Raw genomic sequence first — 20,164 nt, 5'->3', positions numbered from 1 at the left:
GAACACCACCACCATCTAGGGGCCTTTTACCTAATTGCAGTCTCATCCTGTTAAACCACGGAAGTCTGCCCATCAGAGCTCAACCTGCAGAGGTCAAATGATTTGCCTAAGCTCATACAGGTATGGCAGAGCCTAAAGCAAAACGTATCTCTACTGAGTCCTGATTCAGAACTTTTTGTATTTGTTGTGCTAAAGTGATACATTTCTTTTTTAGTAGTCAAATAAGTAGAATTGGTTTATTATAAAAAAAAAAAAAAACAACTATAACTTCTCGAGTGTAATACTTATGACTAGAATAAGTTACAGAGAATAAAACCTTGAATTTATTTCTTTGAAAAAGAAATAAAGATTTGTGTTGAGATTCTCAATTTTATGTAGGCTATTTATATTGATGTTACCTAAAAACTCAAACATGGATTGATCCATTAATGGGGACTCCTTTTTCTGTTTAATAGGAAATATTTGAATGCCTGGAACATCAGATCTTGAAAAGATCTGCGTCTGTAGGGCTGTGCTCGTGGCAACAGCAGGGCAGTCTTAAACTGAGGTTTTTATACACATGGAGCACAAATGTTTCAGTATTTTGGACTCTAATAGATCAACTCAATTGCTTATAACTAATAAGTTTATATTTGAGTCTGGGACACATTCTGGATTTATTTTTAAGAAATCTTAATTGTATGTACACCATGGATTATTTTTCTTTAAATACTACAAATTAGGCAATAACTCAATGAAATATTTTTTCAGGAGAATAATTCAGATTCATCATTCAGAAAGGAGAATTACCCCCCCGGGTTTTCTATCCTCTTTTTAAAAAATTAATGTATGTATTTATTGGCTGTGCTGAGTCTTTGTTGCTGCCCATAGGCTTTCTCCAGTTGCAGCAAGCAGGGGCTACTCTTCATTGAGGTGCACGGGCTTCTCACTGCAGTGGCTTCTCGTGTTGTGGACTACGGACTCTAGGCGCACAGGCTCAGCAGCTGTGGCTCCGGGCTCTGAGTGTGGGCTCAGCAGTTGTGGTGCAAGGGCTTAGTTGCCCCAAGGCTTGTGGGTTCTTCCTTAGACCAGGGATCAGACCTGTGTCTCCTGCATTGGCAGGTGGATTCTTATTCACTGGAGCACCAGGGAAGCCTCTGTCTCTCTTTTTTTAGCAGGAATTGACTGACAATCTTAATGCATTGGAAGTCCTAGCCACAGCAATCAGACAAACATAAATAAATGAAAATAAATTTTAAAAAGACATAAAAGAAACCCAAATTAGAAAGGAAAAAGTAAACCTGTCTGCAGATGACACGATTTTATATATGAAAAATCATTAAAAGACAACCAAAAATGTGTTAGGACTAATAAATGAATTCAGTTAAGTTGCAGGATACAAAATTAATATTACAGAAATCTGTTGTATTTCAATACATGAATAATGAACTACCAGAGAAATTAAGAAAACAATCCTATTTGCAGTTGCATCAAAAGGAATAAAATACCTAGGGATAAACCTAACCAAAGAGGTAAAAGACTCATACTCTGGAAACTATAAGACATTGATGGCAGAAAATGACGATACAAATTGAAATATATACCATGCTCATGGATTGGAAGAATTCATATTGTTAAAATGACCATACAGCCCAAGACAATCTGCAGATTCAGCACAATCCGTAGCAAAATATCAAAGGCATCTTTCAAAGAGCTAGGAAAAAAAATTCTAAAAATTGTATGTAAACACAAAATACTCTAATCAAAACAATATGGAGAAAGAAGAACAAAGCTAGAGGTATCACACTCCCCAATTTCAAACTACTTTCAAAGCTACAGTCATCAAAACAGTATGTAATTGGCACAAAAACAGACACATAGATCAATGGAACAGAATAGACAGCCCAGAAATAAACCCACACTTATGCAGATGATTAATTTATGTCAGAGTAAGCAACAATACAGTGGGGAAAAAGATGACGTCTTCAATAAATAGTGTCAGGAAAACTGAACAGCTAAGTGCAAAACAAGCTGGACTGTGTTCTCATTCCATATACAAAAATAAATTCAAAATGGATTAGAGACCTAAATGTGAGACCTGACACCATAAAACTTCTCTCAGAAGAAAACATAGACAGCATGCTCTTTGATGTTGGTCTTAGCAGTATTTTTTTGGATCCATCTCCTCAAGCAAGGGAAATAAAAGCCACAATAAATGGGACAACATCAATCTAAAAAGCTCTTGCACAGCAAAGGAAACCATGAACAAAACAAACAGGCAGCCTACTGAATGGGAAAATAATGGAAAATATCTGGTCCTTACCAGAAACATTGAGGGCCTAATAGAAGCAGAAGAGAATACGGAGAGGGGGCAAGAGTACACAGAACCATACAAAAAAGGTCTTAATGACTGGGTAACCTGGCGTATCCCAGTCTCATGCTCACTCATACATAGCCAGACATTATGGAGTGTGAAGTCAAGTGGGCCTTAGGAAGCATCACTATGAACAAAACTAGTGGAGGTGATGGAACTCCAGCTGAGCTATTTCAAATCCTAAAAGATGATGCTTTGAAAGTGCTGCGCTCAATATGCCACCAAATTTCGAAAACTCCGCTGATGCCACAGGACTGGGAAAGGTCAGTTTTCATTCCAGTCCCAAAGAAGGGCAATCCCAAAGAATGTTCAGACTACCAGACAGTTGTGCTCATATTCCATGCTAGTAAGGTTATGCTCAAAATCCTTCAAGCTAGGCTTCAACAGTACATGTACCGAGAACTTCCAGATGTACAAGCCGGATTTAGAAAAGGCAGAGGAACCAGAGATCAAATTGCCAACATTCATTGGCTCATAGAGCAAGGGAATTCCAAAAAAAATCTACTACTGCTTCATTGACTGCACTAAAGCTTTTAACCATGTGGATCGCAACAAGCTATGGAAAATCCTTACAGAGATGGGAATACCCCGTCTCCTGAGAAACCTGTATGCATGTCAAGAAGCAGCAGTTAGAACCTTACGTGGAACAACAGACTTTTGCAAAATTGGGAAAGGAATGCAACAAGGTTGTATATGTCACCCTGTTCTACGTTATGCAGAATGCCAGGCTGGATGAATCACAAGCTGGAATCAAGATTGCCAGGAGAAATACCAACTTCAGATAGGCAAATGATGCCACTCTAATGGCAGAAAGCAAAGGGGAACTAAAGAACCTCTTGATGAGGGTGAAAGAGGAGAATGAAAAAGCTGGCTTGAAACTTAACGTTAAGAAAACTAAGATCATGGTATCTGATCACATCACTACATAGCAAATAGAAGGACAAAAAGTAGAAACAGTGACAGATTTTCTTTTCTTGGGCTCTAATATCACTGTGGACGGTGACTGAAGCCATGAAACTTGAAGACACTTGCTTCTTGGAAGGAAAACTATGACAAACCTACACAGTGTATTAAGAAGCGATGACATCCCTTTGCCGACAAATGTCTGTATAGTCAAAGCTATGTTTTTATCAGTAGTTGTGTACAGATGTGAGAGTTGGACCATAAAAAAGGCTGAGCACTGATGAATTGATGCTTTCAAATGCTAGTGCTAGAGAAGACTCCTGAAAGTCCTGTGGACTTCCAAGGAGATAAAACCAATCAATCCTAAAGGAAGTCAACCCTGAATATTCATTGGAAGGACAGATGCTAAACCTGAAGCTCCAATACTTTGGCCACCTGATGTGAAGAGCCAGCTTATTGGAAAAGACCCTGATGCTGGGAAAGGTTGAAGGCGAAAGGAGAAGAGGGTGGCAGAGGATGAGATGGTTAGATAGCACCACCAACTCAATGGACATGAACTTGAGCAAACTCCAGGAGATAGTGGAGGACAGGGAAGCCTGGCATGTGACCATGGGGTTGCAAAGAGTCGGACACGACTTAGCTACTGATAACAACAGCATTCAAAATATATACAGAACTCATACAACACATCAAACAAGTCAATTTTTAAATGGGCAGAGGATCTGAATAGACATTTTCCCAAAGAAGACATACAGATGGCCAACAGACACATGAAAGATGCTCAGCATCACTAATTATTGTTGAGTTCAGTTCAGTTCGATCACTCGGTCGTGTCTGACTCTGCGACCCCATGGACCACAGCACGCCAGGCCTCCCTGTCCATCACCAACTCCCGGAGTTCACCCAAACTCATGTCCATCGAGTCAGTGATGCCATCCAACCATCTCATCCTCTGTCATCCCCTTCTCCTCCTGCCTTCAATCTTTCCCAGCATCAGGGTCTTTTCTAATGAGTCAGCTCTTCGCATCAGGTGGCCAAAGTATTGGAGTTTCAGCTTCAACATCAGTCCTTCCAATGAACGCCCAGGACTGATTTCCTTTAGGATGGACTGGTTGGATCTCCTTGCAGTCCAAGGGACTCTCAAGAGTCTTCTCCGACACCACAGTTCAAAAGCATCAATTCTTCGGTGCTCAGCTTTCTTTATAGTCCAACTCTCACATCCATACATGACCACTGGAAAAACCATAGCTTTGACTAGATGGACCTTTGTTGACAAAGTAATGTCTCTGCTCTTTAATATGCTGTCTAGGTTGGTCATAACTTTCCTTCCAAGGAGTATGCATCTTTTAATTTCATGGCTGCCAGTCACCATCTGCAGTGATTTTGGAGCCCCAAAAAATAGTCAGCCACTGTTTCCAGTTTCCTCATCTATTTACCATGAAGTGATGGGACTGGACACCATGATCTTAGTTTTCTGAATGTTAAGCTTTAAGCCAACTTTTTCACTCTCCTCTTTCACTTTCATCAAGAGGCTCTTTAGTTCTTGTTCACTTTCTGCCATAAGAGTAGTGTCATCTGCATATCTGAGGTTATTGATATTTCTCCCAGCAATCTTGATTCTGGCTTGTGCTTCATCCAGCCTAGCGTTTCTCATGAAATGCTGTTAGGGAAATGCATATCAAATTGTTAGGGAAGTGCATATCAAAACCACACCTCACACCTGTCAGAATGGCTTTCATCAAAAAGACAAATAGGTTTTGGGGATGTGGAGAAAAGGAAACCCTCATGCATTGCTGGTAGGATTGTCAGTAGGTTCAGCCACTATGAAAACAGTATGAAGTTTCCTGAAAAAGTTGAAAACAGAACTGCTGTATAATCCCACAATTCATTTCCAGGTATTCACAAATTTGAGAAGATATATGTACCAGTGTTCATTGCAGCATTTTTACAATAGAGGACCGGTAAAGAAGATGTGGTGTATATATATATATATGTGTGTGTGTGTGTGTATATATATATATATATATATATATATATATATATAGTGGAATATTAGACACTATATAGTGGAATATTAGACATTAAAAAAATCTTGCTATTTGTGGCAACATGGATGAATGTAGAGGGTATTATGCTAAGAGAAATAAGTCAGAGATAAACATATGGTTTTACTTTTAAGTGGAATATAAGAAACAAACCACAGAGACTTACAGATACAGAAAACAAACTAGTTTTCTGTGGTTTCTCAGGAGGTGTGGAGCAGAATAGGTGAAGGAGATTAAAGGGTAGAAACCTCCAGTTATAAAGTAGATAAACCAATGTAATATACAGGATAAGGAATATGGTCAATATTGTAATAACTTTGGGGGGATAGTAACTTATTGTGGTGATCATTTCATAATATATGCAAATATCAAATCACTATGTAATACCCCTGGCCATAATATTAAATATTTCCATTGTAAAAAATTTTCCATTGTAAAAAAGCATGTGATCCGCCAGATTGAATCAAGATTGTGTTATTCTGGGTACATTTGTAAATGTTTGCATTTGGGAGCTACTGTTGATGGCACCAGGCACAGGCTCTACATTAATCGTCCTGTTTATGACAAGCCCAGTGGCAAGTCAGATTGTTAGCTGCAACTGCCACTTGATCCCAGGTGGCTCGGGGGGTAAAGAATCTGCTTGCGATGCAGGAGATGCAGGAGATGTGGGTTCCATCCCTGAGTCGGAAAGATCCCCTGGAGAAGGAAATGGCCACCCACTGCAGTATTTTTGCCTGGGAAATCCCATGGACAGAGGAGCCTGGCGGGCTACAGTCCATGGGGTCCCAAAGAGTCAGACATGACTTAGCAACTGAGCACACACGCAAGCCACTTGACCCAGATAGCAATTTTGGATCAAGGGTGAGTGAGTGGAAGTCGCTCCGTCGTGTCTGACTCTTAGGACCCCATGGACTGTCCGTGGAATTCTCTAGGCCAGAATACTGGAGTGGGTAGCCTTTCCCTTCTCCAGGGGATCATCCCAACCCATGGATCGAACCCAGGTCTCCCATATTGCAGGCAATCCTTTACCAGCTGAGCCACAAGGGAAGCCCTGGATCAAGGGTAGTGGTTCTCAATTGCAGGAAATTTTGTCCCACGGGACATTTGACAGTGTCTGAAAACATTTCTGTCACAAATTGGGGAAAGATGCTCCTGGCATCCAGTGAGTAGAGGCCAGCAGTACTGCTAAACATCCGACACAGCACAGGACCTCTCCTCACAACTATGAATTGTCCAGCCTGGAACACCAGTAGGCCCAGTTGAGAAACGATGCTCCATCGTGCATTAATTATTCCTTCCCTCCCTCCTTTGTTTTCCTCCCAGATGCCAAGGTTATTGTCTTCCCTCCGCTGCCACAAAATCTGTACCTATAATTTCATATTTTCCCCAGGTATCCCTACTGTCACCCAGACTTTCTGATTATCATCCAGGAGGCAACCAAGATGAGATGATCCTTTTAGGGGGACCCAATCAGGTATGTAGAACTGGAGGAGGGGAGTAGTCAGAAAGCTTTTTAATGCTCAGCTATGCTAAATATCCATGGAGAGCAGGCAGCTGTTAAATAAATAGCAAATCTGCCAGGTGGCCTTTGTGACAAAAAGTGCCCCATAGTGAGACTAGTGGTCCGAAAAACTAAGAACATGACACATATGGCATTTTAGCTTCAAGTGCTGCAGCTGTGTGGCCAGTCAGCTGATTGGACTGAGACAGCACTATTGTAACCTAAAAATGCCTCAGTAGTGCTGAGGCGCCAGCAGCTGCCCGGAAAGGTGACCAAAGGACTGGTGTAGTCTGTCAGTAGTCAGCCTGTGTGATTTGGCCCCAACCACCTCAAGACAAACAGACCAAAAAAAAAAAAAAAGACAAACAGACCAACTTGACAGGAGTCCGAGCTTGTCATGCACGAGGAAGATCTATTGTGTGCACAGCCCATGATGGTGGACATGTAGCCATGTGTGAGGGTTCTCCTGGGTCACATCAGAGAACTGGCCTTTTCCACAGACCTGAGTAGGGCTTCCCTGGTGGCTCAGCTGGTAAAGAATCCGCCAGCAATTCGGGAGACCTGGGTTCCACCCCTAGATTGGGAAGATCCGCTGGAGAAGGGAAAGACTACCCGCTCCAGTATTCTGGCCTGGAGAATTCCATGGACCAAATGAGTGACTTTCACTTCACTACCTGAGTAACCCTGTCCAACCCAGAGCCACAACTTGTTCCCACAACATACAGCCTTTAAGAGGGGTGTTTTAATTGGTCTGAAGAGTCAAGTGGCAAGCCAGATGATATGCCATGCAAAAGCCCCACTCAGCACAGGAGTCCACATGCCCACATCTGCTGAGCAGGGACCACCTGTCTCTGCCTCTGCATAGCTGGTGCTGCAGCTAGCCAGCCCCAGCAGCACGCTGTATGCCATTACCTTTTACTCAGCTGACCCACCGTGACTCGGGTCCAGGCAGTCAAGGGTCTCTGAAGTGACGGTTCCTTTGAAGCAGCAGCTGTGCTTCAGATAACGGGGTGGGAAACAATTTCCCAAGAGTTTCTGAGGCTGGTGCATCCCAGAGAACACTATTTTTACCTGACCAGGTAGGTCTCTTTACTGATGGATAGACTGTCTCCAGTTCCCAGAGTCAGGCCTCCCTTCAGGCAGTCGACCTCATGTTTAGGGGTGTAAGTGTTAACCAGTTAACTGAGCGACTTTCACTTCCTTCCTATGTAAGCATTAGGACAGGAAACAAATCTCTAGAACTTCTGTTAATGAAGTCAAACTATGATGCTCGTTGAATAAATTTTTTTCTGTAATACAGATCCTTCTTTGTGGTGGGGTGTTAACATCCCACCTAATTGGGGTTCAGAATGATTCTGCATCATTAAAAAGCAATTCACCTGGCAGCTTGCAGTCCAGGTTTTCAACTATTTCTTCAAAATTTGAACACTTGATGGCTATCCCTTTTATTTGAAGTACTATTTTAAATAAAGGTTCATCTGTATATGCAAGAAAAAAAAATTGATTCACCTGTTACTATTGACTTGCAATTGAGATTTTATATATTGCCATCTTTGAAGATGTTTTTTACACATGTGATAGGTGTGGCACTCAAATTGTGGAGTTAGTCACTGCGAGTTGCAGCGTATCGCAAGCTGATGAGTACCAGGTATGCTCCGTTGCCAAGTCCTCAACTCTGCCGCTGTCGTGCAATCAGCAGCAACTGACAACACATGAAGATAAACGAATGTGACTGGGTTCCAATAAAACTTTACTTATGGATGCTGGAATTTGAATTTCACATAATTTCCCCACATAGTGAAATACTTTTGTCCCACATAGTGAAATACTTTTTTTCAGCCATATTAAAAACTGAAAGGCCATTCTTAGCTTGCAGGCTATTCAAAAACAGAAACTGGCCATATTTATACCATGGGGAGTAATTAGTCAACCCTTGTCTTACAGAAATACAGCCCAACATACAAGAACACGGAGCATGGATGGTTAGAGACGACAACAGCTGCCAGAAGGTTATAGACAAAGGTCCTGTAAAAAAACAAATAAGAAAACAGGAGAAATGCTAACAACTACTGTAGGCAGTTTACACTACAAAAAAAACACTGTTGAAACTATAGAGTGTAGGTAAACCATTCAGTCTGACCGCACTCTGTCGAGCAGTCTAACCAGCGCCGTTTTCCCAGCGACACGCACTCATTTCCTACCTGTGTCATACTTTGGCAACTCTTGCAATATTTCAAAGCCTCTACCAGCAAGAGACTATGAATCACTAAAGATTCATATGATGTTCAGCATTTTTTAGCAATAAAGTATTTTTAAATTTATGTATTTTTTTTTAAAGACAGTTGCTATTGTACACTTAAATGATGATGTAACTCTTACATGCACTGGGAAACAAAAAAATTCCCGAGACTCACTGTTGTATTATTCACCTTACTGAGGTGGTCTTGAACCAAACTCACAGAATCTCCAAGGTATGCCTACGCTGCATACCTGAGACTATTCTATCAGACTGTTACCAAGAAGTATTTTATAAAGTTATTTGACTTTGAATAAACAACACATTATTTGGGCTTTTAGCCAAAACCAGAAGGTGACTTGCAAGGGAAAGAAAATTATCAGACTTGCATTAGCAATGCTTTATGCCAGAAGAAAACAGAAGTAATATAATTAAGATGCTCAAAGAGTAAGCTGAGGATTTTAGATCCAATACAAGTGACTTTCACGTATAAAGCAAATGACAAACTGTATTCATTCAGGAACTCAGAAAATGAACTTCCTGAGCAATCAACCAAAAAAGAAGCTTCAGCAAAAAAAACTCCAGAGCAGTCAGCTTGACTGGGAGTGGGCACTAAGAATATAACCGTGTGGTGCTGAGACTATATAAAGAGCTGAGGGAAAAGTTCTGGCCAGGTGCTCAAGCGGTGTTTACACAGTACTATAGATGTAGCGGGCCATGTGCTAAAAACGTTTGAAACTGTTCAATAAATCAGTGGTGTTATTTGAGGCTTATGCATGCCATGTGGGATAATGATGGGATATTCTATCAGCCAGTGTGCCCCTGAGAACTTCCTTGCCTTTTCCAGCTGTTACAAGCCATTCTCTTTCCTTGGCCCATGGCCCCTTCTCCATCCTCAAAGAGGATGCAGCAACGCTGGGCAATCTTCACATTGTATCACAACCACTTCTGCCTCAAACTTCTGCATTTCAGAACTTGTATAATTAGGCTCACTCCAATAATCTAGCATATTCCCTTGGCAGTCTTCTCTCAAATTAATGGTGCTGCTCAACTGTACACATTAAAGCCAGAGCCAGTTTCAAATCGAGATAGTTTTGCTATTTCAGTCATGCCTTGACATATTTAAAAAACATTTTTGGAAGCATTTTCAAATGAACCCTTCTAAAGGAGAACCATGCCAAGCCCTCCTCAGAGCTGTAGCAGACTGGAGCTTCATTGGCTGTATCATCTTACTCAATGTTCAGCATGAAGCAGCAAGCCACCACTTCTCCACTCCTGGTCCCCACCTTGAATGATCACCCTGTAGACTCAACTCCCAACTTCTACCTTGGAAAGGAAGCACCTGTCACTTCAGACCCAAATCTACAACTGTTTTCTACTAAAACATTTGCTTCTTCAGTAAAGGAATGCCATTCATTCCTTTATTCAAAAAATACTGAACTTCAAGGGACTGGAGAGTGTAGCAGTGAACCAAACTCCACCTTCCTCCCCCCAAAAAAGCTGTCCACATGGAATTTTCCTAGTAGCCAGAAGTTAAAACTATAGAAAGATAAAAGGGAAAGGACTGAAAGACAGGGATGAACGTACCAGCAGGATCTACTGATTTAAGAGGTAAAAGCATAAGCTTTGGGGCTATTTAAGTGAGGAATCTGAAATGCAGTACTTGGGTGCAATTTCAAAAGCAACAGAATGATCTTTGTTTCCAAGGCAAACCATTTGATGTCACAGTAATTGAAGTCTATGCCCCAACCAATAATGCCGAAGCAGCTGAAGTTGAATGGTTCTATGAAGACCTACAACACTTTCTAGAACTAAAAGATACCCTTTTCATTACAGGGGACTAGAATGCAAACGTAGGAAGTCAAGAGATAACCTGGAGTAACAGGCAGGTTTGGCCTTGGAGCACAGAATGAAGCAGGAGAAAGGCTAACTCTTGGCAGAGTTCTGCCAGGAGGACGCATGGTCCCAGCAAACACCCTCTTCTAGTAACACAGGAGCTGACTCTACACATGGACATCACCAGATGGCCAATACTGAAATCAGACTGATTACATTCTTTGCAAAGATGGAGAAGCGCCATAGTCAGAACAAGACCAGGGGCTGACTGACTCAGATCATGAACTCCTTATTGCAAAATTCAGACTTAAACTGAATCAAGTAGGGAACACCACTAGACCATTCAGCTATGACCTAAATCAAATCCCTTACGATTATACAATGCAAGTGACAAATATTTTCAAGGGATTAGATCTAATACAGAGTGCCTGAAGAACTATGGACGGAGGTTCATGACATTGTACAGGAGACAGTGATTAAAACCATCCCCAAGAAAGAGAAATGCAAAAAGGCAAATGTCTGTATGAGAAGGCCTTAAAAATAGCTGAGAAAAGAGAAGCAAAAGGTAAAGGAGAAAAGGAAAGATATACCCATCTGACTGAGAGTTCCAAAGAGTAGCAAGGAGAGATACAGTCTTCCTAAGTGAACATTGCAAGGAAATAGAGGAAAACAATAAGACTAGAGATCTCTTCAAGAAAATTAAGAGATACCAAGGGAACATTTCATGCAAAGAGGAGCAAAATAAAGGACAGAAATGGTATGGACCTGACAGAAGCAGAAAAAACAAGGTGGCAAGAATACACAGAACTACACACAAAAAAATCTTAATGACTCAAATAACCCTGATGGTGTGATCACTCACGTAGAGCCAGACATCCTGGAGTGAGAAGTCAAGTGGGCCTTAAGCCGCATCACAAGAAACAAAGCTAGTGGAGGTGATGGAATTCCAGTTGAGCTATTTAAAATCCTCAACGATGATGCTGTTAAAGTGCTGCATTCAAAATGCCAGCAAATTTGGCCACAGGACTGGAAAACGTCAGTTTTCATTCCAATCCCAAAGAAAGGCAATGCCAAAGAATGTTCAAAATACCACACAATTGCACTCATCTCACACGCTAGCAATGCTCAAAATTCTCCAAGCCAGGCTTTAACAGTACATGAACCGTGAACTTCCAGATGTTCAAGCTGGATTTAGAAAAGGCAGAGAAACCAGAGATCAAATTGCCAACATCCATTGGATCATCAAGAGCAAGAAGGTTCCAGAAAAACACCTATTTCTGCCTTATTGACTGTGCTAAAGCCTTTGGCACAACAATAGTATGGATCAACAAACTGAAAAATTCTTAAGAGATGGGAACACCAGACCACCTGACCTGTCTCCTGAGAAACCTGTATGCAGGTCAGGAAGCAAGTCAGAAGTAGACATGGAACAGCAGACTGGTTCCAAATAGGGAAAGGAATACGTCAAGGCTGTATACTGTCACCCTGCTTATTTAACTTATATGCAGAGTACATCATGAGAAACGCTGGGCTGGATGAAGCACAAGCTGCAATCAACATTCCCGGGAGAATCATCAATAATACCCTCAGATACGTAGATGACACCACCCTAATGGCAGAAAGCAAAGAGAAACTAAAGAGCCTCTTGATGAAAGTGAAAAAGAGTGAAAATGTTAGCCTAAAACTCAACATTCAAAAAACAAAAGATTGTGGCAACTGGTCCCATCACTTCATGGCAAACAGATGGGGAAACAATGGAAAAAATGACAGACTTTACTTTCTTGGGCTCCAAAATCACTGTAGATGGTGACTGCAGCCACAAAATTAAAGAGAGACTTGCTCCTTGGAAGAAAAGCTATGACAAAAAAAAAAAAAAAGCTAAGCTAAGCTATGACAAACCTAGACAGCATATTAAAAAGCAAAGACATTACTTTACCAACAAAAGGTCCATATAGTCAAAGCTACGGTTTTTCCAGTAGTCATGTATGGATTTGAGAGTTAGACCATAAAGACTAACACCAAAGAATTGATGCTTTTAAATGGGTGATGCAGAAGACTCTTCGAGAGTCCCTTGGACTGCAAGATCAAACCAGTCAATCCTAAAGGGAATCAATCCTGAATATTCATTAGGACTGATGTTGAAGCTCCAATACTTTGGCCACCTAATGTGAAGAGCCAGTTCATAAGACCTCGATTGAAGGCAGGAGAATGGGATGACAGAGGAAATGGTTGGATGGCATCACAGACTCAACGGACAGGAGTTTGAGCAAGCTCCAGATGGTGAAGGACAGAGAAGCCTGCTGTACTGCGGTCTGTGGGGTTACGAAGTCGGGCACGACTGAGTAACTGAACACAACCAATTCCTAGCACAGGCTGGTAATGACTTCCTCCAAAGTGACAGAAATGGAGGCAGTAAGAAATGGTTAGATTCCAGATAGTTTCTTCTTTATTAAAAACTTATATCCTTGGCACTGAAAACACAGACCTAACCACTGGACTGCCAAATTTCTTTTGAATGAACTGTGAATCGATGACCAGAGGACTTACTTTGGTCTAAAACAGGATGGCGGGACTTGCCTGGCATTTTAGTGGTTAAGAATCCTCTGTGCAATGCAGGTAACCCAGGTTCGATCCTGGTTGGGGAACTAAGATGCCATGAAGCAGCTAAGTCCATGCACCTCAATCACTGAGCCTATTTGCCGTAACTAAGACCTGATGCAGCCAAATAAGTATTTTCCTTAGAAAATAAATTGTAAAAAGTAACATAAGATGGGTGAAGTTGTTCAGTCATACAATTTTAGACATGTTAAATGCCTATCGACATTAAGTTGGGAGTTGGAGGGACAAACCTGGAGTTCAAAAAAGGTAGACTAGAAGTAAAATTCTAAGTCAGTTTATTTAAAACCAAAAAATTGGGTAAGACTATTTTTAGAAAGAATATTGGTAAACATAAAAGGACTGGGGCTCTCCAACACTGAGGCCTGAAACAAGCTAGCAAACAGCAGCCAGCAACATGGGAGGGAAAGTCTGAGGGCCAATTCCAGGAGGCAGTTAAGAAACATGAGAAAATCAACTGCCAGTCATCCTGTTACAGGAGTAAAAGGAAAGCCAAGGGTGAACCAACCACTGGCTTAGCAATGACATCTGTTGATTCTGACAGCAACAGCTTCCTTAAGAGTGGTGTGTAAGAAAAAGTGTCAAAGAGAAAAGCCCAACTGCGACAGATTCAAGCAAGAAAAGTAAAATTATGTGCAAGAAATATGGTTAACTCTTTCAAGCTTTGCTGTAAGTTTGAATAGGGATGTATCTGAAAGGGCAGAGGAATGAAAAAGGTGAGAACTGATGGAGCCAAGAACAGAGGGTAGAATCTGAGGCTTCTGTGTCTGACTCTGTGACCCCATGGACTACAGCACACCAAGCGTCTCCGTCCTTCGCTATCTTCCAGAATTTGCTCAGATCCCACTGAGTCAGTTATAGTATCCATCTCTCAACCGCTGCCACCTCCTTCCTCCTTTTGCCTTCAGTCTTTCCCATCATGAGGCAGGTGGAAATAACAGGATTTCTGAGGTTCTTATTCTCAAGCAGCAAGGCCATCAGCTGAACTGAGAATGAAAAACCAGAGGTCTAAGCGGAGAAGGTATAGAACAGAATGGGTGAGTGACTAGAAATACTGGATAGCAGACAAATGCCCACTTAACAGGAAACCAATAACCAGTTTCTCCACTTGTCTAGCCAAATTCAGCTTGACTTAACGTTTTCAGTGGGGGATTTACCTCTAGAGAACAGAAGACAACATTTATACTTTTAAAAGACAAACCCAGAAAAACCTAAATGGCAATAAGCTCTTTTCTTCCCACTGTGTGGTTTATGACAGTGGTTCACAAAGGATTGTTCCTTGTCACCAGTATCACCTGAAAACTTGCAAACTGCAGACTTCATCCTAGAACTACATCAGAAATCCTGGAGGCAAGGCCCTGAAATGTTTTAATAAGACTTTCAGAGATTTGAGAACCACCTTGGCTTCCATCGTGGCTCAGATGGTAAAGACTCTGCCTCCAATGCAGGAGACCTGGGTTCAATCCCTGGGTTGGGATGATCCCTAAAGGGTATGGTAACCCACTCCAGTATTCTTGCCAAAGAGTCAGATACGACTGAGTGACTTTCACTTTCAAAACTTCAACCATGTAAACAAAGGGTTTCCTTTTATTCAACCTCTATAATACCTCCAGACCATTCCTGGTTAAAATAGACCTTACCCTTTCTCAGCTACTTAGTAACTAAAAACATAAAATACACATGAAAGGTAAGAAAACTTCACCACAAATCAGAACATCTTAAACAAGCTGTCCGATTATTTAAAAAGAATGATCAGGGAAAAAAATACCACAAATAAGATCTTTTATTTGTCACCATTAAGAGTCTGCATTTTAAACCGATTCTTGGACTGGTGGTTCGTATCCATCAGCTCGTTCAACTTTAGCACCTGTCTCGTCCCCAGTAGCTTTTCCAGAACTACTACCTTCACCATGTAGCTCCATGAGTTTTCCCACTGAAAAGGAGAAAATTAAAATTGTTACAGCCTACCATATCTTGAAACATATTATCAGTACCCTATAATACTACACAGGGAAGACAGGATTAAAAAAAGTAACACCTGGCCTCAAAAAAGAAAAAAAACGAGGAAACAATATATTTTTCTACTTTTCTACACAATTTTCTTTCAGAAATCCCGTGACTTCACTTACATTCAAATTTAGGCTTCTTCAGCATTTTTACTTTTCTAACGAAGACATCATGGAGCGGATAAATAGATTGGCAAGCCTTTTCTATGTCTTTTCCAATGCTATCTGGAATCCTGTAAACCAGTAATGGTAAGTTAGAATAAACCTACACTTCATTTAATCCACAATTATCCTCATTCTGTTATTGCCCCTTCATAGGTAACAGTTAAATAATTTGAATTATACAGCTCCTTAGTAGTAAAATCAGCATTTGAGCCTTCTGAATCCAAGCCTTATGCCTTTTCCAAACAAAGCTCTAAGCAACTGCATGGGAACATCAGAAAAATGTTAAGTTTTATCATCAGACATCATATGGGACCGAAACATTTGTCATCATTTATTCCCATACTTAATTGTGAAAGGTTTGTCAACTCAGTGTATTTTCTAAGGCAAAGATGAGTCCTGAGCTTCAAGTCTCACTAACTGCCCAAATGAGAAACCATCAAGCAACATTTACTGGACACTTAACATGGTTTCATTTCAAGAGATGCAGCTAGACAGTTTCATAGAATTTAAACACAGTTCTGACCGCACCTTGTCTCACATGCTTTTCCTTATTTGAGGGTTGTACTGTAAGGAAAACACTTACAATTTATTGACCACCTCTTTCAAGTCGTTTGTCTGCACCTCTCGGGTCATGATCTCCATCATCTTCTTACGGATCTGGCGCACCTGCTGGTGCTGGGCGTAAGAGGTCTTCCGGATCTGATTGTTGCGCTTTTTAGTAAAACCCACACAGAACAGACGAAGCAAGTAACCATCGGTAGTCTTGACATCAACGTGAGCTTCAATCATGGTCTAGTGAAAAAAATGACACTGTCAGTTATACCAGACTTAAAGTTATCCATTTTTATCCCTCAAATCCCAATTTAAAAAAAGTGGAAGATCAAGTATTTGTTACATTATCAGGTATAATATAAACGGGCTAATTCACAGAGTTAATGTCCTTGAAGTGAACTTACCAACAGACATCTTGAATTCTTACTCTCCTCCAGACCTAATAAATATTGAGTCCTCTCGGCTGTCTTCCCCTCCTCCTCCAGGTAGCTTCTCTAGCCTCATTATAACTATCTGCAAAGAACCCCCTCTTTTACATACAGATGCTAGCCTTTAACAATCTGCTCCTCCCCCAATCAACTTTTTAACTCTGCAAGTAAACAAAAAATGGGTTCTAAGAGACTCTACAATACTGACATCTAACGTAGTAACACCAAACACATATACTTTAAAAATGTCCTTTATGTTCCAAACCAAAGCCACAATAAGGATTCAATTTCATGGCTAAAACAATCTTAAAAAATCCAGTCTTAACACTACCTAAATTCGAAAACATTTGCCCTCTTTGCATTTTCTAAATTTTACGCCTTACTTTAAAAAATGAATATAATGCAATCATAGTGAACAATCTTAAAATACCTCCAGAAATACAACTATAAAACCTTAGGGGAATGTCAGAAATGTAACGGTATAATCATTATATCATTTGGGACCGAAACATTTTGTCATCATTCATTCCCACACACACAACACTCCCAAATGGTATCTGAACCAATGACATTATTTCCTGTAGTTAAAACTAACTTGTAGCAAATGCTCTGTTAACAAGTTCTGTACAAAGCATGCTTACATGGATCTTTTATTTCATCATGATTCCATGAGCTAATGTTCTTACCTACATTTAAAAAAACCAAGGCTTAAAAAGCTGTAAGTTACTTTTTATACCAATAAAAGTCCATCTAGTCAAAGCTATGGTTTTTCCAGTAGTCATGTATGGATGTGAGAGTTGGACCACAAAGAAGGCTGAACACCAAAGAATTGATGCTTTTAAACTGTGGTGTTGGAGAAGACTCTTGAGAGTCCTTTGGACTCCAAGGAGAGCCAACCAGTCCATCCTAAAGGAAATCAATCCTGGATATTCATTGGAAGGACTGATGTTGAAGCAGAAACTCCAATACTTTGGCCACCTGATGTGAAGAACTGACTCACTGGAAAAGAAGGCAACAGCAGAGGATGAAATGGTTTTGGCATCAATGACTTGATGGATATGAGTTTGAGCAAGCTCCAGGAGTTGATGATGGACAGGGAAGCCTGGCGTGCTGCAGTCCATGGGGTCGCAAAGAGTTGGACAGGACTAAGAGACTGGATTGGACTAAACTAAACTTACTGTTCAGAGACTATAACTGGGAAAAGGTAACCAAATTTCAATCTCACTCCAGAGGTTCTGCCTCTCCTATTGTATAGTACAACAGACAATCAAAACTAGCCCAGTCCCCCCTCTCATGACAAAATTCACAAGATTTTGAAGTTCAAAGGTGTTCTGAGGACAGGCAAAGCCAAAACTGCAAACCTGTGCTAAGTCATGCAAACCTGTGCTAATTCATGCAGCAAAAAAACTTTGATGATAATCCAATATTAAATCCTGAACTCAGTTTAAGGGCTTCCTGGGTGGCTTATTGGTAAAGAATGCACCTGCAATGCAGGAGACACAGGCTGGATCTCTGAATGGGAAGATCCCCTGGAGAAAGAAGTGGCTACCCATTTCACTATTCTTGCCTGGGAAATCCCACAGACAGGAGCTTTTCCAGCTCAGTCCACAGGTCACAAAAAGAGTGTGGGGACAACTGAGCAACTGACCACCACGGCTGCTGCTCACGCTCAAGTCCACACCCAACGGCAGCGAGAAGGCATCAGACTTAAACAGAATCTACACCGCAACTGCACAACACACTCCGTACTGACAGTAAATCACGACAGCTTTGACCATGCACACTGCAGCACCATGCATTTTCTCCTCACCTGCCATTTTTTGACCATGGAGCACATTTTGTCACGGGTAAGATCCATACCATGAAAATTAGTCAGGCAGTTTTTGCCCTGAACATCCTCAGTAATTAGCTTGAATTTTCTAAATGCTACTTCATCATTCTGCAGATCAGCAAGACTCACTTCAAAAACACGACCTTTGAGGCCATCAGACGCGATTTCTATAAAACAAAAATCAATTGTTAACGTTAGGAACAACATAAGCAACGTCAAGCCAGCTAAGGTAATGTTCAAGCATTAAGAAAATTATAAAGACCTTAACATTTGTTAACTAAATTCATATGGTCACCAATGACTACTGGCAGTGCTCAAAACCATGCCCATTTTACTGGTAATTCTTAAAAGTACCATCTTGCTTCCACAAGTGCCATAGGACAAACAGTCCCCAATGGGGCCAAAGTCGCAATCAAAAGCTGACATTTCCTTAAATATCCCATCACAGAACGGACAGTAGACCAAGATACATGCATGTCTCAATGGAAGAAAAACAACGAAGAATAAGATACTCACTGGTTCCCTGAGTTCTCGTGACCAATGTTTTCCCAATATTCCTTATATTGAACATAGCTGGTGCTTTCACATCATACCAATCTTTTTTAGAAAATGGGTCAACCCTGGATTTAAAAACATGCTTAAGTTTTAAATCACGTAATTGTTTTGAACTTTCCTCATTCTAGTTACTTTAAAAGGCTAACTAAATTCTCAGCGACGTTAGAGGCGCACACGTAAATCTAGCTCTTCACTCCGGTCAATTAATTATGCCACGAACGTCTCCCCACACCATCGGTCCTCCCACCATACCAACACTGCCTCCGGACAAGCAATGTCGCTTCACTTTTACTATTTCGTGAAGACACACACTGGTAACCCGCACACTTTAGGACCTCGTGCTAGCTTCCACCCGGCCCAAGCGGCGGAGAGGCGCGGGGTCCTGAGGGAACCACAGAAGTGCCTTTCACATCTCCAGATCTTAGAAAGGTATTATCCGTGGAATTTACGAAGCCCATGATCCCCCAATTCCTGTCCGACTCGCGACAGAAACCTGACTCAAAAGGGGCGCGCGTTAGGCCCAGAAGGCCAGGGGAAAAACAGTCGGCCCCTTCAAAGCAGCACCGGCCGCCGCCGAGCCGCGGTTCAGTTTACCAATCCCGCACCGCCAGCGTAATCCAACTAGAATCCTCGCCATCCGGCTTACTCTGCGGCTCAGAAGCCGCTCGCCGACTCCGGTAGGGGTCCTCCAAAGCGGAGGCCGCGATAGTTGCCACTTACACTTTCTTCTTGGCTCCCTTTTTGCCTCCTTTCGTAAGGCGCTTGTTCTTGCCGACCGCCATGGTGCAGTTCAGAGAGCCAAAAGGGCGGAAGTGCAATTCGCGCGAGAACTTAGGCGTGCGGGGCGGGACGCGCTGTCTACGTGACCTTCGACATTACGCTCTTCCGGCCTCAAGAATATCGCGACAGCAGAGAGAGGCAAGCGTCCGAGTGTGCCTGTGACAGCGCCCTCATGTGTGGGGAGGCTGTGCAGAATGCCGCGGCCGCTACTTGAGAGGCCGAGCTCCGGAAGTGCTGGCGCTGGTAATCTGAGGTGCGGACTCCTGGTAAAGATGGTTTCCGAGGCTCTGAAGTCCGGAAGTAGGTTTCCGTGGAAGCGGACGCTCACTCAGCATCAATCGAAGCTGAACTCACCGT

The 20,164-nt window shown here is 41.7% G+C and overlaps 1 protein-coding gene and 2 non-coding genes across 3 annotated transcripts; all 3 read right to left on the bottom strand.

Moving 5' to 3' along the window:
* Positions 1 to 15,255: 15,255 nt before the first annotated feature.
* On the bottom strand, positions 15,256 to 19,908 carry RPS3A (ribosomal protein S3A). The gene is made up of 6 exons (XM_043902591.1): positions 19,748 to 19,908; positions 18,989 to 19,092; positions 18,452 to 18,639; positions 16,245 to 16,453; positions 15,620 to 15,729; positions 15,256 to 15,423 (listed from the first exon to the last, which is right to left on the bottom strand). The coding sequence occupies exons 1-6, from the start codon at positions 19,807 to 19,809 to the stop codon at positions 15,302 to 15,304; spliced, it is 795 nt and encodes a 264-aa protein (XP_043758526.1). The 5' UTR covers positions 19,810 to 19,908; the 3' UTR covers positions 15,256 to 15,301.
* LOC122695856 lies at positions 15,929 to 15,997 on the bottom strand. Its single transcript, XR_006341598.1, has one exon. It is a non-coding gene; the product is annotated as a small nucleolar RNA SNORD73 (small nucleolar RNA).
* On the bottom strand, positions 17,103 to 17,169 carry LOC122695855. The gene has a single exon (XR_006341597.1). It is a non-coding gene; the product is annotated as a small nucleolar RNA SNORD73 (small nucleolar RNA).
* Positions 19,909 to 20,164: the final 256 nt, after the last annotated feature.

Source organism: Cervus elaphus, chromosome 5 (genome assembly GCF_910594005.1).
Source record: "Cervus elaphus chromosome 5, mCerEla1.1, whole genome shotgun sequence".
Classification (NCBI taxonomy): domain Eukaryota; kingdom Metazoa; phylum Chordata; class Mammalia; order Artiodactyla; family Cervidae; genus Cervus; species Cervus elaphus.
The sequence above is the reverse complement of the archived record's forward strand: the minus strand, read 5'-3'. Positions and strand labels throughout refer to the sequence as shown.